The sequence below is a fragment of the Pleurodeles waltl genome, chromosome 12 (genome assembly GCF_031143425.1).
Source record: "Pleurodeles waltl isolate 20211129_DDA chromosome 12, aPleWal1.hap1.20221129, whole genome shotgun sequence".
NCBI lineage: Eukaryota > Metazoa > Chordata > Amphibia > Caudata > Salamandridae > Pleurodeles > Pleurodeles waltl.
Genome location: NC_090451.1, coordinates 617,655,924 through 617,682,024, shown reverse-complemented (window position 1 = coordinate 617,682,024; position 26,101 = coordinate 617,655,924). Strand labels below are relative to the sequence as shown.

Genomic DNA, 26,101 nt, shown 5'->3' with positions numbered 1-26,101 from the left:
CACACTATCTGGGGACCACAGAGGCCTGTTTATTTTCAAGTTAGACAGCGGTGAGAGATAGATTATTTTTATGCTAAATAACACGTCACAAAGACATGGACGGAAAGCGAGTGGAAGCATTGATAAGAAAAATACAAACACCACATTCCCCTTCACCAGGAGACCTCTTGACTCATAAGAGATAATTGGATTCCAAATTCTATGTAAGGACCAGAGGTTCAGTCACTGCTTCCATTTCCTTATTGTAGCAAAAAGAGCAGCTAATGAAAACAACAGTAACACAAACTGCACCTCCCTCCCATGCATAAGGGATAGAAGAAGCGTAGTCCACCAATCACTGTCCACCACACTTACCAAATATGAAATCCACCATCTTGGCTGCCTCTTTCTTTGCTGCTCAGTCAAGATAAGTGTCTTCCTTTTGCTCCACTTTTATTGTATTTACGTTCTTTGCATTTTTTGTTAGATTAGTAGTTGGATTATCTTTGACTGATTTGCAGGTTATTTTACATGCTGCCATCTTGTGGGATACCTTTCGCCCAATTAGTTTCAGCTGGTGCTGTCGGCCGGTATTTTTGTGCCCCATCTAGGTGCTCCTCTTCATCCTCCCTTTGGGGGCAATTAATACCTTTGCTTAATATTCTGTTGATAGGTGCTATTGGTAGCCCTCAAGCCTTTCACAAGGCAACTAAAATGTAAGTTTGTGCAGACCCCTTTTATGGGAGAGCCTCCACCTCTACCTTTCAGGTGCTGCCCCAAGAGCACAAATGTTAAGGTACAAAGTGAAACCAACAATTGGCCATATTCAGATACCACAGAGAAACTCCAATGTCTTTCTGGCAGACCATGGTTATAGTTTGTTGAAATTCCCAAATGGGGATGCCAAAAAAGTTGCAGTGTGGTCATCTGATCTTGATGCTGAGCCTTCACTGACCTCTGCGTCTCCCAAGTCTCCTGGGGAAGTGGATTCAGGCAAGCATAAAAGGGATATGCGTCGTACACAGACGATGATGCTGCCAGTCTGATTAAATACAGGGTATTCAAGTCTTTTGTCCTTTAATCCAGAGGTTATGCACCCCAGATCTTGGAACTGGGTGCCCCCTCCTGCAGTCGCTTCATATGTTAAATTCTGTCTCCGGAAAGTGCATTGTTGCCTATGGGTAGACTGCCCAAGTTTTTCTCACTCTGGCAAGGTTGGTCATAATATGATAACCTTTTTAAAGAAGTCGACCTGCCATTCTAAGGAAGAAATTGCCGTGGCTGGAGGATCCAGCAGGGCAAACATATTTGTTTGACCCTCAAAAACACTTTATAAATGGCTTTTTAAGCAAAGGAATAAGGTACTAATGTAGATCTATACACATTCTTGGCAGGTGGTGCAACGGTCTGTGAGTTTGAGAATGCAAATTGAGTTATATCGACGAAGAGGCGTTTTTCCACCCTCATGCTGAGTATAAACTAAGTTGACTTTGGAGGAAGCTGGTGCCTATGCAGAGTGGCTCGTCTTTGGCAATTCTTTTGTGATAACCTAGGAAGATTGGTTAACTTATTCTAGCCACAGATAGCACCTACCTATTCCTGAAGGAGGTTTTTTAGCCTCGCCTTTTTGGAAGGGAGGGATGAGGCAGGATGCAGTTGCCAGTCTGATTCCCTTCGCAAGATCCCCAAAGAGACTACTTCGGATGACAAAGGTGGCAGCTGGTTTGACAGCTCCAGAGGAGGGACATTCTTTCCACCCAGAGCCACAGGTGGCACTGCAAGATATGGCACAGGTGGCAATAGAGGCTGCCCTGCGTTCAACAACAATGTTTGCTTTACAGGTAAATATCAATCCTTTCTCTCACGTTACTAGGCGGAAGTGTCCTCCACTTTGTTCAAAACTGACACAAATTGACACAAAATTCTTAGATCACAGAAGCAATTCAATGATTCAGATCAGATTTTACAGTTCCCCAATTTAATATTCTCTTGACAGACCATAGCATTTTCCCCTCAAGAGCAAGCTATTATTGTCTCAAAAATTCCAGAACTAATGCTAAAATAGGGCATCCCACCCCAGATGTTTTTACAGCAACGCATTTCTAGTTCAAAAGAGGGAAGTCAGTTACAGGTTGAATAGAATCTCTGAGATTTTAATGGCTGGGTCTTGTACAGGCATTTCCGGGTGGAAGGTATCCATTTTTTGGGGTTCTTTTCTAAGAAAACAATTGAATAGTCTGTCTGGCGGTCAAGGATGCTTAATTGACAATCACAATGTTTGCCCCTCACAGACTATTCCTACAATTTCAGTGGAAAAGTCAATGGTTATAATTCTCCATCCTTCCATTCAGCTGGCGTCAACTCCTTGGTGCTTTACCAAAGTAATGAAACTGGTTGTGGAGACTCAGAGCCAAGTGAGTATGGTAAATAGGCTATATAGATGACTGTTATGTCTCAAGAGCAGGCAGAATTGATGACTCATTTGCCCTGGATTGTCCATCTATTCCAGGAGTTGGGTTCAGTCATCAACAAGAAGAAATTGGTTCTAACTCAGACACAATACATAAAGTTTGCCATTTTTGGCTGCTAGCCAGATGTCATAAACTAATCAGATGCCAGCAGATGGGAATAGGGAAGCCACCTGCTGGATGCTGTTCACTGGAGGTCATTGGTGAAGTTAGAGTTGGCTCTACCCATTAACTATCTGAAGCTTCTAGTGTGCTCCTTTACCATTAGAACATTATTTCCTCTGAAAGCAAATTGTTGCTTCATGTATTAGATGGGCAACTTATTCGTGGTTCACTACATCAACGAATTGAGAGGAACGAAATTGCAGATTTTAGCATAATTAGCCAAAGAATGTAGCCACTTCTGCCTTCTACAATGGATTTGTGTGACTGCGAAATATCTGTCAGGGCAGAAAAACGTGATAGCAGATTCAAATTCATGTTAGCTCAATGATGCCAATGACTGGACCGTCAAGTGATTCAGCTTTTTTAAAGTGGGGACCATGTTTGCCCCTTATCTGAATAGTGTGTTGATGGGATTCTTCAGTTGGTGACCAGACCCATAGACGATAGTGACAGATGCTTTTCTGATGCCATTACCGTGGGAGCCTTCGGTATGCCTTTCCTCTGTTCATGAGGATTTCTCGACTGCAGTCTCAGGTGAGGAGACAAAGAGGAGATCTGATTTTGGTGACTCCAATTAGGACGGCTCAACTGTGGTTCCTGGTTCTTCTGAAGGTGTCATCAGATCACCAGGTGGAGCTAACGCATTAGCCATAGATCCTACTGGACCTTTTAGGATAGCTGCACCCTCTAGTAGTGTCAGGTCAACTTTGCTCATGTTAAGTCAAGGAAGGTTTTGGGTGTTGTTGACAATTGTCTGGAATTTCAGAATAAACTTACAAACAATATTCTTTTTCCTGGATGAGATGGGTACATTGGAGTAACAAACGTATTGTGAACCCCTTGGGCACAGATATACATTTTGTGAGTTTTCTATCCAAATTGATTTTGGAAGACTCAGCTTACAGGTCAGTAAGGGAATTTCAATCTGCTTCTTCTGGAGCCACTCACCTGTGGAAGAAAAACCAGTTGGCGATGAAGGAAATCATATTATTAAACCCTTCTGTGCCTAAATAATCATGCCTAAGGGATGTAAATGTGATATGAAGATTTCTTGAAAGATGGCCAGATAATTATGATTTAAGAAGCAACTTTAAATGATTTTGACTATGCCATTATGTTTGCTCTTATGTAGATGTAAGGGTCCTGGATCCAAAAGGTTGAGTATTTTTGCCTGTATGAGTTTCTTTCACGTATCTGATGTATTGACACGTTTAAAATGTGTCTTGTACCCAACTTTTCCGGACAGTGCGAAATTGTGTTGTTTAGTAGCAGAGGACTTACCAGAGAACTAATACCTGAAAATAAGGGTCAATTGTTTATTGCTCTTCAAGAAACTATGGGCCATATGTACGAACACATTTTCCCATAGACACAGAATGGGCAAAACTGCTATCTACATCAGGCCATATGTGCCAGTGACTTCCGCTACGCTTTGCAGGAGAGTAAGATGGCTCACATCTGAAGCAGAAGTTGACATAGGTATGTTTGGTGCGCATTCAGCTAAAGGAGTTAGGGCTTCCAAGTATTTTATGTTGTGGTCTAGGTTTGAAGATTTGATGAGGGTCACTGATTGGTCGTCAGGCTTAAGGTTTAAAAGGTCTTATTTGAGCCCTCATATTGATGTTGCTTCGGTGGTGGTGAGACAGTTTCAAACAAGCATAATATGAGTCTCAGTTCCTGACATAGAATACAAAAATTCTAGCTACTGCATCAAGATTTTTCAATTGTATAAAGACAATGAGGTCAGGATTACCCCACCCTCTTAAGCATAGGTCAATTTGAACATTTATGCTCTGATTCTAGTTGTATAAAGTACTTCCCACCCATTGGTTATATATAAGGCTCCCAGTTTTCTGTTTCTACTGAATTTTGTAGATACAGACAGCAAAACATGTATTTTCCTGCCTGATTTATTTTTAAATATGGATAAAAACAGAAATTAGGTTATTTTTGAGTGAGTCTAACCGTTGTCATTTACAGTCAAAGGCTGTTCGGATGCAATGTTTTCTAATTAGGCTTGATGTCTTTCGCTAATGTTCGTTGGATGTGTAGTTGTCTATATTGCTATTTCCATTGGCTGCGGTTCTTGATAAGGTAAAGAAGGAGAAGCAAAATCCTCAGCTCTGTCAAAAGAATTTAAAATTCTTGATGAAATAGCTGTTTTTTGTTTAGGTCAGTGGTGTGCTTTACACTGGTCTCAGAAATATGAATTTATGAGTTGGCACTTGCAATATTTAAGTTTGTGATGTACTGGTCAGGCAGGTTTATTAAGCAAACGAACGATCTTGTCTGCGAGTGAATGACAGTAGAGAGGTGAGTGTGGAATGGGTTAACCGTCCGGCATAGGGTGTGCCTCACCGACCCCAAAAGAAGTAACTTATAGCTCAAATGTTGCAGTTTAATGCGGTGTAGGTAACACGTCTGGCCAGCTGTGGCTGCTGGTGCTTTTCGTACAGATCTGTAGCTGCACTGAACATTCGCCTTGCCTCCCTTCCCCTAATAACGTCGTGAAGGTTTGGATTTAAATAATCTCCGGCACGTTTACCTCTCACATGTGTGCTATGCCAAGGACATCAATGGCTCACAGTGACCATGATGGAGTCAGGCGCGCCATGAATGCCTGGCCTTCTGAAGGTGAAGGGGGTAATCCTCGTGCATGGTGCCCTGCTTGCCTGCAGGAGTGTCGGCATGCGTGCCACGTGATTCTATGAGCATGCGCAATACAGAAGCCAAACTTAACTATGTGAACGGGCGTTTTACTGATGAGCTCGCTAAAACATCCCGAACACACTTGTGGGCTAAACGGTCCCCGGACAATGGTTTGGCTTCCAGCTGGAGAAGTGCTATCAATCCCAGCAGCTAGGGGAGCCGGGCACAGGATAAAGGCCCCATTCATGCCAGTGCTGATGACACAAGAGGCCTGGCCGGCATCCTGCTCCTCGGGGTGTGGGTGGGGGCCTGAGGTTTCATCAACAGCTTGGCAATGCCATGCTGAAGGAGGTCAGGGAACAGCCTAGTATCCCAAAGTAATGTGAGCCTCGAGGACACTTGAGGAAGGCTGGCTTCTCAGAGCGGGGGGGGGGGGGGGGGGGGGGGGGGGTCAGACATCCCAAGAGGGGTTCGACCAAGAAGACCGGCGCGTTTGAGGGAGGGGTGGAGGTCTGGTGGACACAAGGGGGAGGAGAAGTGGTTCCCTGCGTATCCGTTTCCTCAATTCCAGGGACACTCTCTGGATGGCTAACACCTCTTTATAATGGGCCCCGGCTCCACTCATGGAAATAAAAAAAACTGTCGTTTTGAAAGCATTCAGCCCTGATGTCCATTTTTAAGTGCAGGACTGTGTGGCCCAGCATGGAAAATGAAATAATGATAAAACAGGATTGACACAGGTCGAGATACTGCATCTTTCGGCGGATGAATAGATTTTTGGTTGTTTTAGGGGTTTGCTTGTCCAAACCGCTGTGTACATCATAGGTCACCAAGCACTGCACTGTGAGAAATTCTGCGAGTTAAAACTGGATGTTGATTGACTATTTAAAGCGGGATGAACCTTGATTTACAAACCATGACTAGCACAGGACTGGAAAAAAAGAAAAAAAAAAAAAAAATATATATATATATATATATATATATATATATATATATTCTGCACATAACAGCATTAGCTGTCTCCATAATTTGCTTGTTTGGCAGAAATGTAAAATGCGAGTGCATAGGTTATTATGTATCTTCTTTTGGAAAGCGATGTAATGTGTACAACAATTGCGAAAATATCTAAACCAAGGCGTGGCTCAGCTGGCACAGGACACTATCCTTGGACTGCTCCTTGTGAGGCAGCTGAGCGCGTGTGATCATTAAAAGGCCCGTCCCTCACAGTGCTTGTATGTGCCAAGGTATGACCTGCAACGGTGGATGATGTTTTCAGTACATCTTCGCTTGTTTTTAAGACTTTCCTCTTCCTAGCTGCTGTTTACAGCTCCCAAAACACCGAATTGTGCAACTCCGTGGCCCTAAACTGGATCTACTGCGAGTCACTGCTTGCACGCCCTTTTCTTGGCAATCTATAATGTGCTAGATTTCTGAATGTGCTTTAATGTCACCTCTGCTACTTTTCTGAAGGGTAAACTGCTCCTCCCAAACGAACACGGCAAGACGGGTCCCCCTTGTACACACTCTGCTGGAGCCGGCCCCGGGGGAGTCAGTGTCACAGTCAGTCCACAGAGGTGCGTCTTGGGGTTCGAAGGTCACGCATTGCAGGTCCTCCCAAGCAAAACACGCGAAAGCCTATGGGTAGCAAACCGCGGACAGCCGAAAACATCAGTTTTTTATGCGCACTTTTGAAACATGTGTTCTTTTGAACTATTCTACATGTCCATTTGTTTTTGACAAAATTCGTCAGAGTGTAAGTGTAATTATCAAGCTTAGAGCTGAACTGCTTAGTGGTACAAGACGTCCGCTCCGGACGACCTATGGGGTGGGGTCCACAGGGCACGTGTTCAGCCCGTGTGCTTCATTTGTACCTCACACCGCAGCTGCGGCTTGGGCTCGCTTTTGTGTGCACAGGACAGCAGGCCGGATTTTCAGACAGACTTCACATCTGTCTCGGTCCCTTCCTTCACCCACTGCGAACATTCACCATTCTGGCTTAAAGGCCCTTTGTCACCTGCCAGTGTACTTTTATTCCTCGGCACATTGTTTGGGATTTTATTTATTCTTTGAAAACTTTACATTTTTTTCGGCCCTGCCTCAGTTATCTAAACCTCCCGCTATTCTGGCTACAATAGCAATCGCTTGCTCAGTCTGTCTTCGGTGAACACAATTATTCGCTAAAGCAAGAATTAAGCCGGAGTATCTCGGTCTTTGGCGCTCCTTTTATTGCTATTTCCTTTTTTTTGGTGTTTTATAGACATTAACGAGGTGACTTTTGCCTCTTTGGTTCACTTGAGCTCCCAGCAAGAGTTTTCAACTTTTGTCTCAATGGTCTCCATGACAACCGCCCACCCTCGGGGGCTTCCTGTGGCCAGCACAAAGGATCCCATCACAGCTGTGTCCTAAGGATAAAGACACTTGGGGGCCCCTTCGAAACACGGGGGGAGGGAGGTCACAGTCTTGCTTAACACGAGGAGCTAGGGCACTGCACCTCAACATCTGGGCGGACCTCAGCTAAAATATATAGATTCGTTCAGCTCAAAAGCAGACCTTTAAATTAAAGGCCGGGGTTGGGCTTAGAAGGCCAAAACAGGAAAACCACATCACAGCCACCGCATTTGGGAATGTCGCAATTTTAACCAACCCGCACGTGGCCCAAAAAGGACGGGCTGCCTCTATGAAACGTGGCATTCATTGTCAGCAACCTCAAAGTCTAACAGATGAGATGAGGAGCTCAGCTGTCCCGATTCAAACCAGTCTCAGTCACACTCAGCATCTGACAGACGAAACGCTGAGCACGGCTTGTGCTGCTACAAACCTGCCACCAGCAGGAAGCGCAGAAATCCCAACTATGCAGCAGGTGCATAAGCCCGCTGAACCACAGTACCAGGCAACCTGGTTTATCAGTAACCACGTGTGCCGCACTGAAATACTATTTACAATGCTGATAGGGGAAGAGACAGGCGATCTTCCTCGTGACACGCCCGGACACGTGGAGGGAGGGGGAGGGGGGGGGGGTTCAAAACAAATTCCTGCACCGGGCACGTCACGATTCTCACGAGCGTGTGGACAGGGCTGTAATAAGAACGGCAAATGCATTTAACAGTTCACAAAGGGGAATCCTCTCTGGACTATGTCTGCCGGAGATCCGCAATGCACGTGCGGGACACACAGACAACATGCTCGGTTAGGCCAGCACAGGAGGTGTGTCTTCAGTGGCACACGGCTGCTCCTGCACCGGAGGGCACACTGCAGTGGGCGAAGCGCGAACGAAAAACTCCCTTCGGCATCTGGAGATGATGTGTGTGTTCTACCATCTTGCAAAATCAAAGGGAAAGTAATCTTTACTGTGGACCGTCGTTATCAGAAATTAAGAAATGCTGACACAAGGGGCTTTCAGAGCACGCTCGGCTCCGAAAGAGAAAGGGGTGGGGGGAAATGAAAGAAGATGAAGACCGAAACCAAGAAACAAAAATATATGAACAAAGTAACAGTAATACAATTAAAATAAGGACGGTGGGGATGTAAAAAGTAGAGAAAACACCGAGTAGTAAAGTGAGTAAGAAAGAAATATAGATCGCAGGAAATAAAGAAAACTTAGAAGTGGCCGGTGCCTCGAGGCTCCATGTCCGTCCTTGAAATGCGGAAGTAAAAAAAACACGGTCTCTATCATATTCCGGAGGAGCAGGTTCCCTCTATACTGGTGCCAACAGGGACACTTTCATCATACAGCCTCCCCCCCGCTCCCACGAGACCCTAAACACAGAAGCCTATGTTCACAGACACGACTCGCTCTGCGCCGCACTGGCGCCCCCGGTCCACCCGGGGAAAACCCAAGCCCCCTCCTCCCCCCAGCCTGCTCAAAGAAAGAAATCAAGACATTGCACCATTTACTTGGCGCGCAAACCACAACCTCACTCCGCAGCAGTTGTCCAGCCATCAGTTTGCTTCCCCAATCAACGTTACTCTTTTTACCAACCCTAGAGCGACAAGCGTCCGCTCAGCCCTGTCACGATGCGAGTCGGATCAGCAGGATGCGCGCAGCCCTGTGCGGGAGGCGCAGTAACCCACCATGCTGCCTCCGATACGTTGCGGGGTCTCAACTGCAAGTGCATGTTGACCATCATCGGGGTCATGAGGACCACATGTGACTTGGAGAGAACCACCTGCCACTTGGGAGGCAGCAAAATCAACACAGCCACGTGACTCGAGGAGCTATCCTGTCGGACCAGGCTGTCAGAACCCCGGTCTGTGATCAGCTTTAAACCACCTCTGCAATGCATCAGTTGTATATGTATTGAGGCGCCATGAAGTTACCATAATGCAGCGATCGGCGCTACTAATGCAAAACGGGGAGAAACGGTGACGACTTCTTTGGACCACAGGCGAACTCATCACAACCACACGGGAGTATGTATGACCCATTGGGGTGGTACCGCGCGTCCCGGGTCCGGACCACCAATGGCCTGGCGCGCTGCCCAAGACTTCCAAGCGCACCCCACACACCGAACGACCCCATCAATATCCCTTTGAATAAAAGCCACCGACCTTCAGCGAGATCTCCTTGCTTCGATCGATTCGCGCCCTGGTCAGAGATTCGATCCTCGACATAGTGTTCCGCAACCACCAGAGCCCAGGTCTTGTGTTGCTTCGGAAGCAACAAAAAACGTCGCAAAAAAGAAGGGGTTGTCTCCGTGGTTAGAAAGGGGAAGCCGAAGAAAGGCAGTCACCGGGTGCAAGCTTCATGCGGCGGCCTCATGCACAGGATGTGGCTGGGATGGAGTTACTTTGCATTATTCAAACCAAGCCCCCTTCCTCCCCCACTCCGTCTTCCCCCTCCTCCCGGCTCCCTCGCTCAGCCCATTGTGATGGGGGCGGGAGCTGGCTCTGTGCGCAGAGCTCGAGTTTTCCAAGTTTGGGGGAGGGGCGTGGGGTGGATGGCTGTGGTAACCACCCATGGTTTCCTGCCAGTGGAGGAAGGGTGAGAAACACATCTCGCTGCGGTGATGGAGAGGCGCACCGACTGTCCCGCGTCAGGTGTGAGGAGCCGTCCGGCGGGTGTTCTTTATTTTTGACATTTTGGATCTTGCAATCCCACGTTTATAATTAACATGCACAACTAATGTACCAGAATGCGACAGTCACACCTCACGTGGGGCACATGCAGAGAATGTATCGGTGCCAGTATGCCTGGGGGCACCGATTACTAGAACCGGAGCGTAGGAGGTAAATCTATACACTGGAATAACATCTGATCACACACATGTACTCGTGCGCGGTTAAAATGGGCTTTAAGCATCCCAGACGGAAACTGACCGTCCTGTAAGAAGCTCCTTGTTCTCACACAATGCCCGTGCACTTCAGGCAGACTGGACGTTTCAGCCAACAACGCGAACTTTGCCTTCCGGGACTTGCAGCCCCATTGTTGTAATGTCAAAAGCAAAACTGCAAGGTCCAGAATGCAAAGGGTCACTGGCTGTAAAGTCAGAACTATCTCAAGCTGTCACAATAGGCTCGTTATTGGGTTATTTCAGCATCCTAACCTAAAACCTCCTTTTCCGGGCCAGACCCATTAGGGAGCTCCAAGTGAACGTAAAGGCTCAGAGAGATATGAAGGGGGATTGTGACAGGGTCGGTAGGGGCGATTAAGATGATAGGGCGTGTTAGGTACATAACAGAGCACTGCATCCAGAATTGGAGATCACATCTAGAAATCGGGGTTAAATTCAACATGTTCCAGCTCGAGGTTAGCAGCTGGTCCAAAGGCAACGACTGAAGTATCTTGTTCTGGCGGTGACACCCCACTCAGCTTTGAGGCCGTCAACTGGATGGTTGCCCAGGAGTGGTCAGCATATTTATACAGCAAGCACTGGCAAAGCCAATAGGTCTCTCCTATTCAAGAGCAATTGGCTTTGGCAATGTGTTTTTGCCACGTCGTACATCAGTGTGGCTGCTGTTCAGCATGGCTAAAAGTTTGTGGAGTGTGGTAGAAAGCGGGGAGTAGTGTCGGAGACTGGATTTGTTGGAGTAGAGTGTCGTAAAGTGGAGATTTGAGTGTCTTAGAGGGGAGTAGAGTTCAGTGATAAATAGTGTTGTAGAGTGCATTGTCAGAGTGGGGTGTAATAGAGTGTATGGGTTTGAGTAGATTAAGAGAGTGGAGCATTGGATTGGAGTTTATTGGGGTGGATTGGATTGAGGTAAAGTGGTTTGGGTTGAATGGAGTGGGGTAGATTGGAGTAGGTGGACTGGATGGTGGTGGATTGGGTCAGAGTGGATTGAAATGGGGTGAGGTGGATTGGATTACACTGGTTTGGTTGGTGGATTTGAGTGATAGGAGTGGGGTGGACTGGATCAGGGTGTAGTGGATTAGAGTAGGGTAGTTTGAAGGGGTGGATTAGACTGCAGTGGGGTGGATTAAACTGGGCTGAAAAGACTGGATTTCACAGTAGTGGACATGACTGGGCTGGAGGGGGTGGATTGGAGTGGGGTTGGGCTGATTGGAATGTGGTGGGATGGATGGATTGGTTTGAGTGGGATGGAGTGAACTGGGATGGCGGATTGGATTGGGGTACAGCGGCTGGATTGGATTTGGGTAGAGCAGGGTATGTTAGGGTAGAGTGGGGTGGATTGGACTGCAGTGGGGTGGGGTGGGATAGACTGGAGTTAGGTGAGGTGCATTGGACCAGTGGGGTGGACTGGATTGGAGTGAGGTGGATTGGTTTGATTGGGGTGGATTTGAATGAGGTGTACTGGACTGGCGAGAGGTGGGTTGGATTGCGTGAGGTTCAGTGCTTAATTTGTGCTTGTTGTTTCCGGTGCTGAGCACCGGCACTTATTTTTGAGGGCCGGGGCTTGTTCTTCTGCCTCATACATTTGCTGTAAGTAAAAGACACATATGGGAAAGACGTAGGAACGGAAAAACGAAAAAGAGTCACAAAGGGAGAAAGCAGAAAGCTGCAAGAGTGAGCTGGAGGGGCAGGTAGCTGCTTTAAATGGATCTAAGAGGCCCAAGATGGCTTTAGGATTACTCTGCCTCAGTATTCTGTGTTCACACATTTAACTGGAGCAGCCGCGTTTTTAAGAGGAGGGCTTTGGGCACTGGCACCTCTATATTTACAAATTAAGCACTGGTGAGGTTGACTGGATTAGTGTTGTGGATTGGATTGGGGTGAGATGGATTGAAGAATGATGGGTTGGAGTAGGGCGGATTGGAGTGGGGTGGGTTGTTGTGGATTGGAAAGGGGTAGAATGTTTTGGATTGGATTGGGGCACATTAGAGAGGGGCAGATTGTTTTGGCTAGCAGTGCGGCTGATTGGATTGGGGTAGATAGTTTTGGGTTGGAGTGGTGCAGACTGGAGTGTAGCAGATTGTTTTGGATTGGACTGGGGCAGATTGGAGTGAGGCATATCGGAATGGAACAGATTGTTTTGGATTGGAGTGGGGGCAATTGTTTTGAATTGGCGTGGGGCAGATTGAAGTGGGGCCAACTGTTTTGGATTGGAGTTGGGTTTATTGGAGTGGGACTGATTGGCGAAGGCAGATTGTTTTGTACTGGGGTGGGAAGATTGGAGTAGGGCTTGTTAGAGGGGGTAGATAGATTTGGACTGGAGTGGGGCAGACTGGAGCTGGGCAGATTAGACTGGGGCAGATTGTTTTGAATTGGAGTTGGGGGATTGTAATGGGGCAGATTGTTTCGGATTGGAGTTGGGGGGGGTTGTAGTGGGGCAGATTATTTTGGATTGGCGTGGGGCAGATTGGATTGGGGCTGATTGGAGTGGGGTACATTATTTCGAATTGGAGTGAGGCAGATTGTTTTGGATTAGAGTGGGGCAAATTGTTTTCGATTGGAATGTGGCAAATTGGTTTAGATCGGACAGGGGCTGATTGTTTTGAATTGAAGTGAGGTAGACTGTTTTAGATTGGAGTGGGGCAGACTGGAATGCAGCAGATCGTTTTGGAGTGGGGCAGATTGATATAGATTGGAGTAGGCAAAGTGTTTTGGATTGGTATGGGGGTAAAATGGACTGCGGAAGACAGGACTGGAGAAGATTGTTTTGGATTAGAGTGGGTCGAATTGGAGTGAGGAAGGTTGGAGTGGGTAGGACGAATTGGAGTGGATTGGATTTGGGTGAGGGGTTTGGGTTGGAGTGGGGTGGACTGGATTGGTCTGACATGGATTGGATTCAGTGGGCTGGATTGGTGTGGGGGAATTGTCATGGGGCAGATTGTTTTGGATTGGAGTAGGGCAGAATGTTTTGGATTGGAGTGAGGCAGACAGTTTTTGAGGCAGATTATTTCGGAGTGGGGTAGATTGCATTGGGACAGATTTTTTTGGATTGAAGTGGGACAGATTGTAGTGGGGCAGATTGTTTTAGATTGAAGTGGGGCAGATTGGACTAAAGCAGATTGTTGTGGATTGGAGTGGGGCAGATTGTTTTGGATTGGAGTGGGGCAAAATTAGAGTGCAGAAGAAGATTGGAGGTTAGCAGATTGTTTTGAATTAGGGTGGGGCAGATTGGTTGGGATTTGACTGGGGAGAATTGGAAAGGGACAGACTGGAGTTGGGTGGATTGGGAGGATTGGAGTGTGGTGGATTGGGGAGGACTGGATTGGGGTGAGTGGTTTAGGCTGAAGTGAGGTGGACTGGTCTATGGTGGTTTGGATTGAGTGGGGTGGATTGTTGTGGGGTGAGGTTGGGTGGACTGGCGTGGATCTGAGTAGGGTGGATTGGTGTGGGGTGGACTGGGTCATACTGCACGATTATGTGTTAAAGCATAATTTCATAAATTACACATAAGAAAGAAATAATATTCCTTTACAATATTTAGAACAAGTTATCCCCATCTTTTGGGAACAGCGCCCACAAGCAAAAACAAAAGATAACATGAGTGTAAAGTGAGAAAAGAAGACTTGGCAAAGTAAAAGAAAGTTGCAATTTTGTTTGCCCTGCTGGGCATGTTACTGCCAGTCGCTTGTCTTCTATTTGCATGGCACTAAAAGTAAATAAGAACAAAACAGTACCTTGATCATGTAAGGAGCAGCGGAAGGCCACTGCTTAAGTTGAATCAATCAGGTCTTGGTACCTTCTAGACAGACAGGAATGGAAGAGATGCCGGCCCTGTAGTGTCCTGCAAGCGAGATGCATGCGCTAGCACGTGCTCTCGCAGGCTCAACCCTAAAAATGAGCCCTATTAGGGAGACCTCACCTGCAGTATTGTGTTCAGATTTGGAGGCCACATAAGAACTACTGAGTCTAGTTTAGGAGATTTCATCTCATTAGAATGTCGGATGACGCCATCTTACTGTGTCCACTTTTGGAGACCTTATCCTGAGCATGGGTCCTGATTCGGAGTTCACATCCGCAATATCGAGCCCAGTTTAGGTTCAAAACCTATCTGCAGTGTCCACTTTTGAGCCACGTCAAAACGGACACCCAACATCCAGTTCTGGAATCGCATTTTAGAAATGGTGCTTTATGGTGCTCATGGTATTTTTCACTTCAGTTAAAGCAACTGAACAAACACATCTGATGATAATGATTTGTAAAAGGAAAACGGGCAACTGGGTAAAATACTGACTTCCTGACACTGAGCGATGTGGTAACTCTACAGGATAAAAGAAAACATTGACTAAGCAAGGAGGTCTGGTCCTGCAAAGGGTGCACTGTATTTATGAATTCATTTGTGTACATATAAGCAGTATACAGACGTGTCAAAATATGTCCAAAAAATAAAGGAGCGACCCAGACGCCAAGGAGCCCCAGCACTGAGGCGTTTCCTTCTGAGGTGGCTGCGCACATGTAAGCAAGCAGAACGTTGTCATGAAGTGCGCTGACCTCTGCCACATGCTGCGTACTGAGGTGAGCAGTGCGGAATAGCTATGACCTTGAACAGACCAATGCACAAGGAGGGATGACCGAAATCACTTGTATTTGTCTGGATTTTATGGAAAAGACAAGGTATTGAAACAACAAAAGCTGTCTATCCGTTAGAACTAAAAACGAGAGGCATAAAAGTAAATATATTTTCTGGTAAAGGTAGGGAATGCACTACCTTGACTGGCTACCAGTCAACAAGAGAATCTACTTCAAACTCCTCACCCACGCTCACAAAGCACTTCACAACACCGGACCAGACTACTTCATTAGACGACTCTCTTTCTAACCCTGGCCCGGCATCTCCGCTCCGCCGACCTCGCCCTCGCAACTGTCCCACACGTCTGCAAAACTACAACCGGCTGTAGATCATTCTTGTACCTCGCCACCAAAACGTGGAACACTCTTCCCATCCACCGGCGCCAGACCAAAGACCTCCTTACCTTCAGGAAACTTCTCAAGACCTGGCTGTTCAAACAGTAGCAGCACCTCCGCCCCCCACTCCCCCTGTCTCCCCATCCCCTCCTCAGCGCCTTGAGAACCTCACGGGTGAATAGTGCGCTTTAGAAATTCCTGATTGATTGGAGCACAGTCCTAGAGGCAGAGATAACATGTCTCCTTCATTCATGAAAACCTGTAATATCACTGGGACACTGTGGCAGGGAGCAAGCAAGGGGCAAACCACTTTTTATGCAGGGTCATTTGTGCCAAAGCCTGACAGCAAAGGTCAGACAGTGAACCGGAGGTCCTAGTCTCCTAGCCAAGTCTACGTTCTGTGGTTATATCTCCTCCGGCGATTCTACCCAGGAGCTCGTAACATTCATTCCTGGTCACTAACTGACTTATGCAACTCACAGGATTGTGACAGAGACTAAGTGGCTGTCTTTTCAAGTACCTCGGAGAAGTGTCTCTAAACCCTATCGTGAGGAAGAGGTAGAGCTTAGCTTAAGCTGCACGTCCCAAAGACAACCGTCCAGGGTTGTCTCTCACCCCCTCCCTCCTGGACCACATTGCTTTATCCTGTGAAAAACACTTTACTTGTCTCTTAAACAAAGCTGTCAAGAGGTCTCAAGCCAGGTAGGAGACCCTTAAGTAATTCTAGCTTTATAGCCTGCAGCACCTTACATACTGGGGTTACTGAGCCCATGCTGTCATTATTAAGAGTAAAACTACGTGTCCCAGAATGCTCCATTATCGGACTGGTCGAACATTTTCTGATGGTGTTCTGGCACCTGAACAACTATGTATCTGCCAATAAGCGAGACAGCCTAGACGTGATCCAGCAGTCTGAAACTAATGGAAGACAAGTCATTCAGCAGCAGAAGAGCATATTTTCTTATCAGGGAAAGGGACCATTTAGTTTATTGTCTGCTTTATATAAGTGATCAAGATTACAGTGTCCTGCTTGCAGGGCCACCAGAATTACGCAGCAGAGAAGGACCAAATTATTCTTCTGGATTGACTGAATTATGCAGCAAGAAAAGGGAAAATATATGCCATTATGAAACACATTCTGTGAGAGTGATCTCCGAAGTTTGTCAATTTAACGATGTTTATACAAAAGGGATATCCACTCTATGTAACATACAAGGGTTTTTAAGAAAGACAGGTATACACATTTAGCAGATCCTACTAAAAATGTAATTTACCATCAAATAATGATTTAGCCTTAGATTTACGCACTGCAACACACCATTTTTCTAACAGTGGTATAACATCGGATTTGTTGAATCTTTCTAGTTTGGTAAAACATATGTTGCTCACAGTGGAAAACAGGATTACAAGTGCACTTTTCATGTAATACACTTTGTTCTGTGTATCCCAGTTATTTTTATACCTGTTTTTCAGTTTTACTCTGTTCACATCCCCTGAAGGCACTTCCTTCTATTAGAAAACAGCGTTATAGAGCATTACTGTACATTGATATGTATAATGCCATGGTTCCACCAGGATGCACTGTGAGATTCACATCAGAACCTAAGGGAAAGAAATGGTAGATTTTTCTGTGCTGAGGTTGCTCTCTTGAAAGAACTGCTGTTTGAGAACTGTGTCTGTGATGCAACATGACTGGCTGTATCACTGTTTGTTGTTACTCCTGTCTCCAGGTGGGTCACCCTTGCCCAGGGACCGCTTGCCTTTGTTAAGATTTCTCCATCCAGGTTTGCTGAGGTTAGCTGGAGGGAGCTGGGTCTTGGTTGGGTGTGGCAAGCTATGCCATCTGACGCCACTCCTAGGCCGACCGCATGGAACCTGATCCGATACCTGAAACAGCCAGAAGGAAACCAGACACGCTGGCGAAAAGCAGTGGGTGTACCGCTGAGCACCTGCTCGAACCACACTTTGGAAACAATGCCTTCGGAAAACCTACAGGAAAAGAACAACTGGCTGTGCGAGTGATCTCCATGCCACCAGCAGACACACCAGCAAAAGAGGTCCTCGATCACCAAAGGTCCCTTCAGAACTATAAGGTGGCCCTTTCGGCACTCCTGGCACTGCCCTTGTTACCTCTGGTTTCAGGGGTCGCGACCGCAACAGCAGGATCAGCAATTAATCAGGGTTTTAAGAGCACCGTTTACTTTCTCTAATTTCTATTCCTTGCTCTTCCCTTAGCCCCAGAGGCACAAACAGGAAACTACTGAGAGACCAAAGATTGCATAACGGGTCAACCCAGCGATGTCAGCAGTTTGGGAGGATCAGAGGGGCATGATGTCACTTCCGGTGGCCCTGGCAACTTCATGATTCGCAGTTCATGGCTTCTCCCGAGTAGTAGCTGCAGAGGGCACCGTCAGGGGCATCAGGTGGCATTAAAGAGCCCCCCTCCAACGAAGATCCGAGCAAAACAAGAGTAGTGTATGGGGGTTAAAAGTCTGTGCCCGAGGCTGGTCCCAGTGATGACCTGTGAGGCCATCCAACTTCCAGTCACAGCGGGCTGACTACGGCTAGTAGGAACGAGCCCTGTCTGTAACTTTCGTTGTCTTGGCTGGCACGGATTGTGTGGCATAAACACGCTGCACTTTATTTCGAGGCTGCAGTTGCTTTTGAGATCATTGTATTTCTATGAAGATGCAGTGAATCAGTGGATTCAGTCTGTTAGTCCCCGGGGCCAAACATCATGAGGCTGGAAATGATCTGCGGTTGCTTTTGCTCTCGTTTTGGGGCGACCCAGCCTGGTGGTAGGGGTTGGACTGTTCATACTGGGCAGGTTCAAGCCTGACGTGAATAAGATTGGTCCAAGTCCGAAGTGGCACAATGGAAAACACAAGAGACTAGACTGGGACTCTGTGAAATTCCCAGCGCCTTAGGGACTACTCCACATTCAGGAAACCACCTTTGTGTTTTTCTTATATTCTAGGGTGTCTTGTGTGGAAAATTCACTCTGCACTGGTAGTTGTGCCCCTCCTGTTCTCAAATATCGAAAAATAAATTATCATTGTTCCAGTGGTGGGCACAGGTCTACAAGCCACCTCTCCTTTAAAATAATTCCACTTTTGCTGTTTGTCAACTTCTTGCACATTCTTCTTCCAAAACTACCCTTCACTCCAATGTAAGAAAAAGAACAAACATTTCTGTAGTAGCCAGTGCTTAATTTGTAAATAACAAGTACCCAAAGCGCTTCTCTGAAATACGCAGCTCCTGCAGTAAATGTTCGAGCACAGACTACGGAGGCAGCGTAATCCTAAAGCCATCTCTGGCCTCTTTAATCCATTTACAGTCACTCCCTGCCCCTTCAACTCACTCTTGCAACTTTCTGCTTTCTTCCTTTGTAACGCTTTTCCACATTTTTCTTCCATCTTTCCCATATAAATCCTTTGCTAGCAGTGAATGGCCGATACAAAAAAATAAGTGCTGACCCCAAAAATAACTGCTAGTGCCAACTGCTTCCATGGAAATGTCCTGGGGCTGCGCAGGTGACAATAATTAATAATAAAAAATAAAAAAAACATACCTGCCTAGCGCCACCTCAATGTTCTGCAGCTCTTGATGCACAAGTTCCAAGACTCCCCTGCACCAATCCAGATGCTGCTCTCATGCTGATATTATCAACTAAAGAGAAGCGCCGGGATTGGGCGGAGTGACCTGGTTTTATGCTCCAAAAGGAAGGGGAAGCCTGTGCCTGCTATTCTCCATTCAACAATCCTGAAGATATCTAAGTGTGCATGTTGGTTTGGCCATCCAAAGACAGTCGGCCCAAACGGCATGCGCACTTGCAGTGCCATGTGCCCACCACTCCTCCTGCTGCTGTCGAGGGATGGCCATAGCGATTCCCTCATGACTCGGCTCCAGTTCCGTCATGTAAAATAAAATGATAATAAAGCAGCTTTATTAGTTGCTTTGATATAATTTTATTTTACATGTATTTAACTGCGGGCTCCAGGAGTGGGGAGACACTCCTTCGCCATAAAGGAGAAGCCGCCACTGCGGTGCCACCTCCCACTGGCATCCACCGCTCAAATTATGTACTGGTAGTAGCAAAGTTCAGGTATTTCATCATGATGTTTCAAAATAAATTGGCTTATGCTTCGGATGTTCAGAGATGCACTGAGCTACGATGGCAATAAAACAAAAGATCTGAACATTGCTGTTAAGAGAACTGATTTTGTCTTTGAACCACAAACATCAATATTAAGGCAACCATAAGCCTAAAACAGCCCGGGACAAAATATAGTGAATAATGAAAGCAAAGGGAGAATATAAGTGTGCATTTGTTGCCCCAAATGCCTCCCTTGGAGAAGCCTTGCCTTGGCCATGGTGGAGCATGACAGGACAGGGTACATGCCATTGCATGTGTCAATGTTCCTCACTACTCTTTGAAATTCTTGGGATGCTATAGCTAGGCTATCCGCTGCTGTGGTCAACAGTATATCTGCTCGCTTCCCTCTGTAAGTAGTTCATTAGTTAGGCAAGTGAGGACCTGGTAGGGTTGAGGGAACTTTCCTTGAGGAGTACAGCTGAGCACTCACAGAGGGAATGGCGTCTGATTTGGTATTGAAGTACTTATCACGCTGCCACTGATAGCAAAAACTTAAGTACCCTGGAAAGTTTCAGATAGGGACTGAATATTTTACGCATTTGAATTAGGGTGTAGAAACACCTTCGCTATCCTGTTTTGTGGCAGGAGTACACTGCTCATTAAGGCATTTTGGTGAGAGCAATTTTGGGAAAAGTAGCACATTTTGGTGAGTGGTGCAGGGAGTTTCTATCAGACCTTTTTATGTTTAATTCTCTTCCCTCCGCATGTCTACCCTTATAAAGGAGCAAAAGCCTAGTAACATAAACTGAGGAACCCTCTGAAGAAATGACACAGAAAATTGGACAAATATTTGTAGACTTTAAACTAAGTCCTTCAGAAGGCACATCGCCCTTTCATGAAGCTATGATGAACTTAAAATCGTTGCGGTCTGTACAAATCCTTATAAGACCTCTATTGAGTACGCTCATTGCAAAAGGGTGAACGCATGTTAATTCTTCTTGAACTGCCACAATTTCTGATTGCTAGAGAGCGCATCAATAAGGGAGATGTTTGCCAAGTTGATTTTAAGATCATGGGCCTGATTTAGATATTGGTGGATGGGTTACTTCGTCACAACGGTGAGGGATAGCCCATCTGCAGAAATCTAAATCCCATAGGAAATAATGGGATTTAGAATTTGGCGGACAGGATACCCATCACTATTGTGACTGAGTACCACATCTGCCAATATCTAAATCAGGCCCTATGACCTTATAAATACCCATCATCTTTACTGCCTAAATTGGCCCCTAGGTCAGGGTTGCTGAGCTCAGGGTATAGCCAAAAAATACTTTCCTGTGCACAAGGGACCACTGCACAGTGTCAAAGGTGGTGCCTAGTGGGCTCGGGGTGAAAGATGTACCTTGACACATCTAAAGGACTCATCCCTCAGTGCAGTTGGGCCAAACAATGCGTGAGGTGAGCAGGGGACTGGCATGGGTCTAAGGACACATAGAGTGCCTGTGTGGGCAGGGAGCAAGACATGACCAAACATCAGGCCTTGCACCCAATACCCACTGCACATGGACAAAAGATCAGCAGGATACAGTAGTGCTGAGTGCAAGCCACGGCCACAGACAGAAACCTGCACGCAAAGCTCTTTGGGCAGGACCAACGTTTGAGACAAGTAGACTGTGGTATAATGGTGTTGAGCATAGTGCCTGGTGACCATGCACAGCCCCTACAAACTACTAACCACTACCAAATTTTGAATCCAGTGATTACTAGAGGATGTGGTGGTGAAAAGAGGGCCTGCCTGAAGATCAGCCCCTTTGTGAAGAACCAAGCGTATTATGCAGTGCAGGGACATTTACCTGCTTCAGTGATGCCAGTGGTAATAAAACGTGATGTCATGAACAATGACATTTGTGATGTCATCTGAGACATCATGCATGAAGCCATAAGCAGTGAGGGGCTTGGGAGAGAGTTATGGTTGCATTGCTGACAAAATGTATGGCGTTTTCAGGATGTACATGGTATCCATTATGTCCCCTATACTAAAGTCATGAAGGCAGACTGCATGTGTGTTTATAACACTGCACCACTGGCAGTGGTTCCAGTAAAAAAAAAAAAAGTGTACACACGTTTGAAAAGTTTAACAATTTGAGGATATGTATAATGCTTCCAGAATGCTCTCTGATTAGATGCAAAAGTTTGCTGAAGCTTTGCTTTCAAAATAAAATGTTCAGAAAAAAATGCAAGTAGGAAACAAAAATGTTTCGCTACTATGACATTTTAGGTGCTATTTCTTTGAAGTGTCAGTTAGAAAAACGTGTTGATGCATGCTAGCATTTCCAAAAAATATTCCTAATGGAAAATCAGTATAACCATTTTAAACAAGATTATGGGAAGCATGAAAATAAACAAGCACTGGCAAAGCCAACTGATCTGACATCAGAGTCTTTTGGTTTCATCAATGCGCGTTTTTTTACATGGCTTTTGAAAGACTTAGAGGCTTATTTGAGAACCACCTTTCTTGCGTCCTTGCCTCCCCATACCACCACGAAGTGTGCAGCATATTTAAAATACAGCGCACCATGGCGCAAGGTAGGGGGCAATAGCGTCATTTATGACGCTATTGATGTACTCTGCAGGAGTAGCACCAAAACTTTGGCGCTACTCCTGCAGAGTACATTGGGGGCCATTATAAATAATGGTATGCCCCCATTTAATGCCTGCTCTTAGCAGGCGTTAAAAGTGCAGAGAAAAATGGTGCAAGAAAATCCCTTATATTTACTTGTGTCATTTTTTCACCCCCCCCCCCCCCCAACGGGGAACGCCCCTTGCATATCTTATGCCTGGCACAGGCAGAATGTGGTGCAAGGGTTTACAAAGTGGCGCAATGCATGCATTTCGCCACTTTGTAAAAATGGCACAGAGATTTTGGCCATCTAAAAAAACATTAGCATCACTACTAATGTGTCGGTAGATGGCGCTAGGGGCTTTTCAATATGCCCCTTTATTGTTGTGGGAGCTGCTGGGCCCTCACCACTGTAACAAACACTGGCAAAAAGAAAAAAGGTTTTTGGTCCAAAAAGCACACATTGCCACCAGTGGCGTAACAAAGGACCTGCAGCCCCCCTCCTGGGAGCCCTTCAGCACAGCACCCGCCCTGAGTGAGCCTAAGGGGGGAGCTCCATATTCTTTCCAAGGGGGCCCCCTCCAGTTTCGTTATGCCACTGATTGCTACAGTAGTTCCTGGCACTGAACAAAACTACTGTGTGTGTCAATATACTCTTTGTGGAAGAGCAGAATGCGATCACTCATAGTAAAGCCAGCCGATAAAAGAGAAATAGAAGGTTAATATAAACAAAATGTCTTTCTTAACACCAGACCTAATTAGGGACAAGGAAATTGTACTCCTAGAAAACATTTGTGAACTGTATTTTAGCACGAGCAAATATGCATGTGTAGATTTGCTCATGTGAAAATCTATTGAGTGTTTATTAGTTCACTTTCCCTCCACCCACTTTTTTCCCAACCCTGGAAGAGATTCTACTTCTGCCATTGTCAGGAGTAAATTTCCAATCTTTCTCATTATCAGGAAAGATTAGAGAGGAGCTGGTGAAAATCCTTAAAACATGCAAGTTAGTAGGTTTGCAGACTCAAAGGCATTTCAGTCCTGGAACTATTGCTTACTGCTTCCTCCAGCCCAAGTATGTAGATTTGCGGAAGGTGGCAAAATAACGAAATTGCTATGGTAGGGATTGAAATATGAAGTGAAAGACACAGGGCATTGGTGGATGAAGTCTTGTATACATTTACTATGATACTTCAGTGATGGTAATAGATCTTGGTTGACATGTTGATGGGCTGATAAACACCTTCTCAAAGCATCCCATACCCCATACAGGAAATCCTACTTTCAGTTTTATAGTGTCTATCAGCTGCTGTCACAGAGTGCCATTTGAAATTGAATATGTTTAATTTATAGACAAACAGAAATAATAGCCCTAACAAGATGTAAGAGGTGGGGGGGGGGAGGGGGGGACTCCAGCCCAAAAAGATCGAAAACACGTAGAACTGGAAAAGTTGGTGCAGGCAAGATAAAACAAAAGAAATAGAAGAAATAGTGGGGTAGTTCAAAGAATGTATGGTCAGTGGAGGAAATTATCTTTTGACCTATTTACCGTGAACTAACAAGCAAATGATATGAAGACATAAAAGTATTGACAAAGCTTACCGGTCTAGTGTTGGATGCCAGCCTTCTGGCTTTGCCAATGCTTTCTTTGCTATTGTTTTTCTTATGAAATGACATTGTTGTGGGAGCTGCCGGACCCTCTTCAATATTTAAAAAAAAAAAAATTGGGAAAAAAGTATATATTTTTTCTCGTCTCAAAGAGCACACATTGTCATAGCAGTCCATGGCATTAAAGGAATATAGCCTGGGCAGATGTGTTCCCTGGCACAGGATGAATGTGAATGATACAAAAATATATCAATGGATGAAGAGGGCTGGCTTAAATCCTCCATAAGTAAGTATAAGTAAGTTCTTGTATAACACCAGACCTAAAATACAGAGCCAAATAAAACAAAGTATTAATTTAAAAAAAAGAAAAAAAACATATTCATAGTGTTTTCTTTTCACGAGGAATTTGAACAGGTTTTTCTTTGCCCCTTCGTTCTTTTTTCATTTGCCTATATGAGCATCTTTGTTAAAGGAGAGTGTCCTCATTTTGCAAAGGAGGGCAGACTGACCAAGTCCTCTACCAATTAAGTAGCCTGGCACCAGCACACTCTTCTCAAGTGCTCCTTCAATAAGTTGGTGGAATGTGCCAGCTTCATGTCAGAGAAATAAAACCTGACCACCACATTTGGTTGCAAGATGACAGTACCTTTCATTTTAAAAAAGAAACCATTTTGTAGAGTAGAACAGCTTAAATCTGTTTTTTTTATATGAAATGCATAACTACCACATGACCCCATGTCAAGAGGGACATTTCAGTCAGTACAGGTTTTGCAGCCAAACAGCACAAAGCAGAAAGCAACCGTTGGATCCTTTTGTTAGGTCTGTGTTAGCCAAGAATTTCTGATTTTACTAAAAGTGCAGTTTCTTATAAGTGCCTTCACTGAGCCTTCATCCATTGGTCTGTCGTTGAGACATTCACATTTTTTCCACCCACTGCAACATACAGCATCGGGCTAATAGATCAGCCAACTTACGCCATCGGCTGGCTTCACAGTGAGTTCAGACATTTTGCCATTTCACAAGGAGCATATTCACACAGAAATTAGTTACTTTAGTGCCAGGGACGACTACTGCACGGTGTGCATTTTGAAACGAAAATATATTAGTTTTAGGCATTTTTTCCACATAGATTGACAAAGGTCCAGCAGCTTTCCAAATAATACATTTTCGCAAGAATCATGACAAACGAAAAGGGGCTTTGACAAAACCAAGACTCTGGAAGCCGATTGTATATGCCAATGCTTGATAATTGTGGAAAAATGGCATGCACCTGTTCTGGCTTTATTCGGTTTCTTAAGCACCTCAAAATGACTTGCGCAATCTTTCTGGTAATTTCCCATCTCTTAGCCTCATTTTTAGGTTTCAGATATAGGCATGGCTACCTGTTCTTATGTAACTTTTAGGACACTCTCTATGCTTAATTGCGTGCTTTAAAAACTCATATCACCAGCATCAACGATAAAGCAAATGGTAAAATCTCAAAACACACCTGTGCAGAGAAAAAAAAAGGCGCCAAGACTATATGCATGCCCAAACATAGGGTTGTACAGCCTTCCTCCCTCAAACCAAGGACAACATCCACAACCCAGTCAGTAAAACACACTGAACAAATGAAACTGGGCTCACATCCAAACAACAGGCAAAGTTTACGTTACACCAGGCATGACTATCATGATTCCAACAAGAACAACCAAAACCTTCAAAAAACAACTCCCCTCTTCCGATGTGGTATACAAAGTGACAACTAACTATTCTCTTTTTTACAACCCTATAACGGCACCGCTTGGTGCGGTAGAAACTTTTATTTTAAATGAAAGTATTTTAAAGGGAGGCTAAGAGAAAAAACACTGGTTATAAGGGAAAAGTCAGAAGATCGAGCGGTCATTTGTGAGGGAGGCATCCTCGTTCTGACTGAGGCCTAGCTAATGCAGCAAGATGCCCGGGCTGATCATCGGTCACCACAAATCAATAGTAATATTTCATGGTACTTCTATAGCGCCTTCCTACCTCGACTCCTAAGCGCTCTGCATCTCTTCCACACGTCCGAAACGGACTCGCTGGCTCGAGAATTAACACTGTTACTCAAGAACCCACTGTGTGTAGCCAGTCAGTGGTGTATCTGGTGCAGTGACACCTTAGTCCAGGACGTCAGGGACCGATTATGACGGTGTTGTCTCATCTAACCATAACGCAGGGTTGGGGGCGTGGGGGGCATTTCCATGCTTGCATCAGGGCACCTTGTTACATCACTGTCAATAACCTGATT

General features: G+C 45.5%; 1 protein-coding gene across 7 annotated transcripts in view; it reads right to left on the bottom strand.

Moving 5' to 3' along the window:
- ARHGEF2 (Rho/Rac guanine nucleotide exchange factor 2) overlaps nucleotides 1-26,101 on the bottom strand; it is a 575,049-nt gene that overhangs the window by 212,858 nt on the left and 336,090 nt on the right. For 2 of the 7 annotated variants that reach the window (XM_069217929.1, XM_069217930.1), the window contains exon 1: nucleotides 9,810-10,233. The exons of the other annotated variants lie outside the window; for them this stretch is intronic. In XM_069217929.1, coding sequence (XP_069074030.1) covers nucleotides 9,810-9,872 — 63 coding nt within the window. In that variant the 5' untranslated portion in view covers nucleotides 9,873-10,233. Of the gene's footprint in view, nucleotides 1-9,809; nucleotides 10,234-26,101 lie in introns of those variants that run through there. 7 annotated transcript variants of the gene reach the window in all.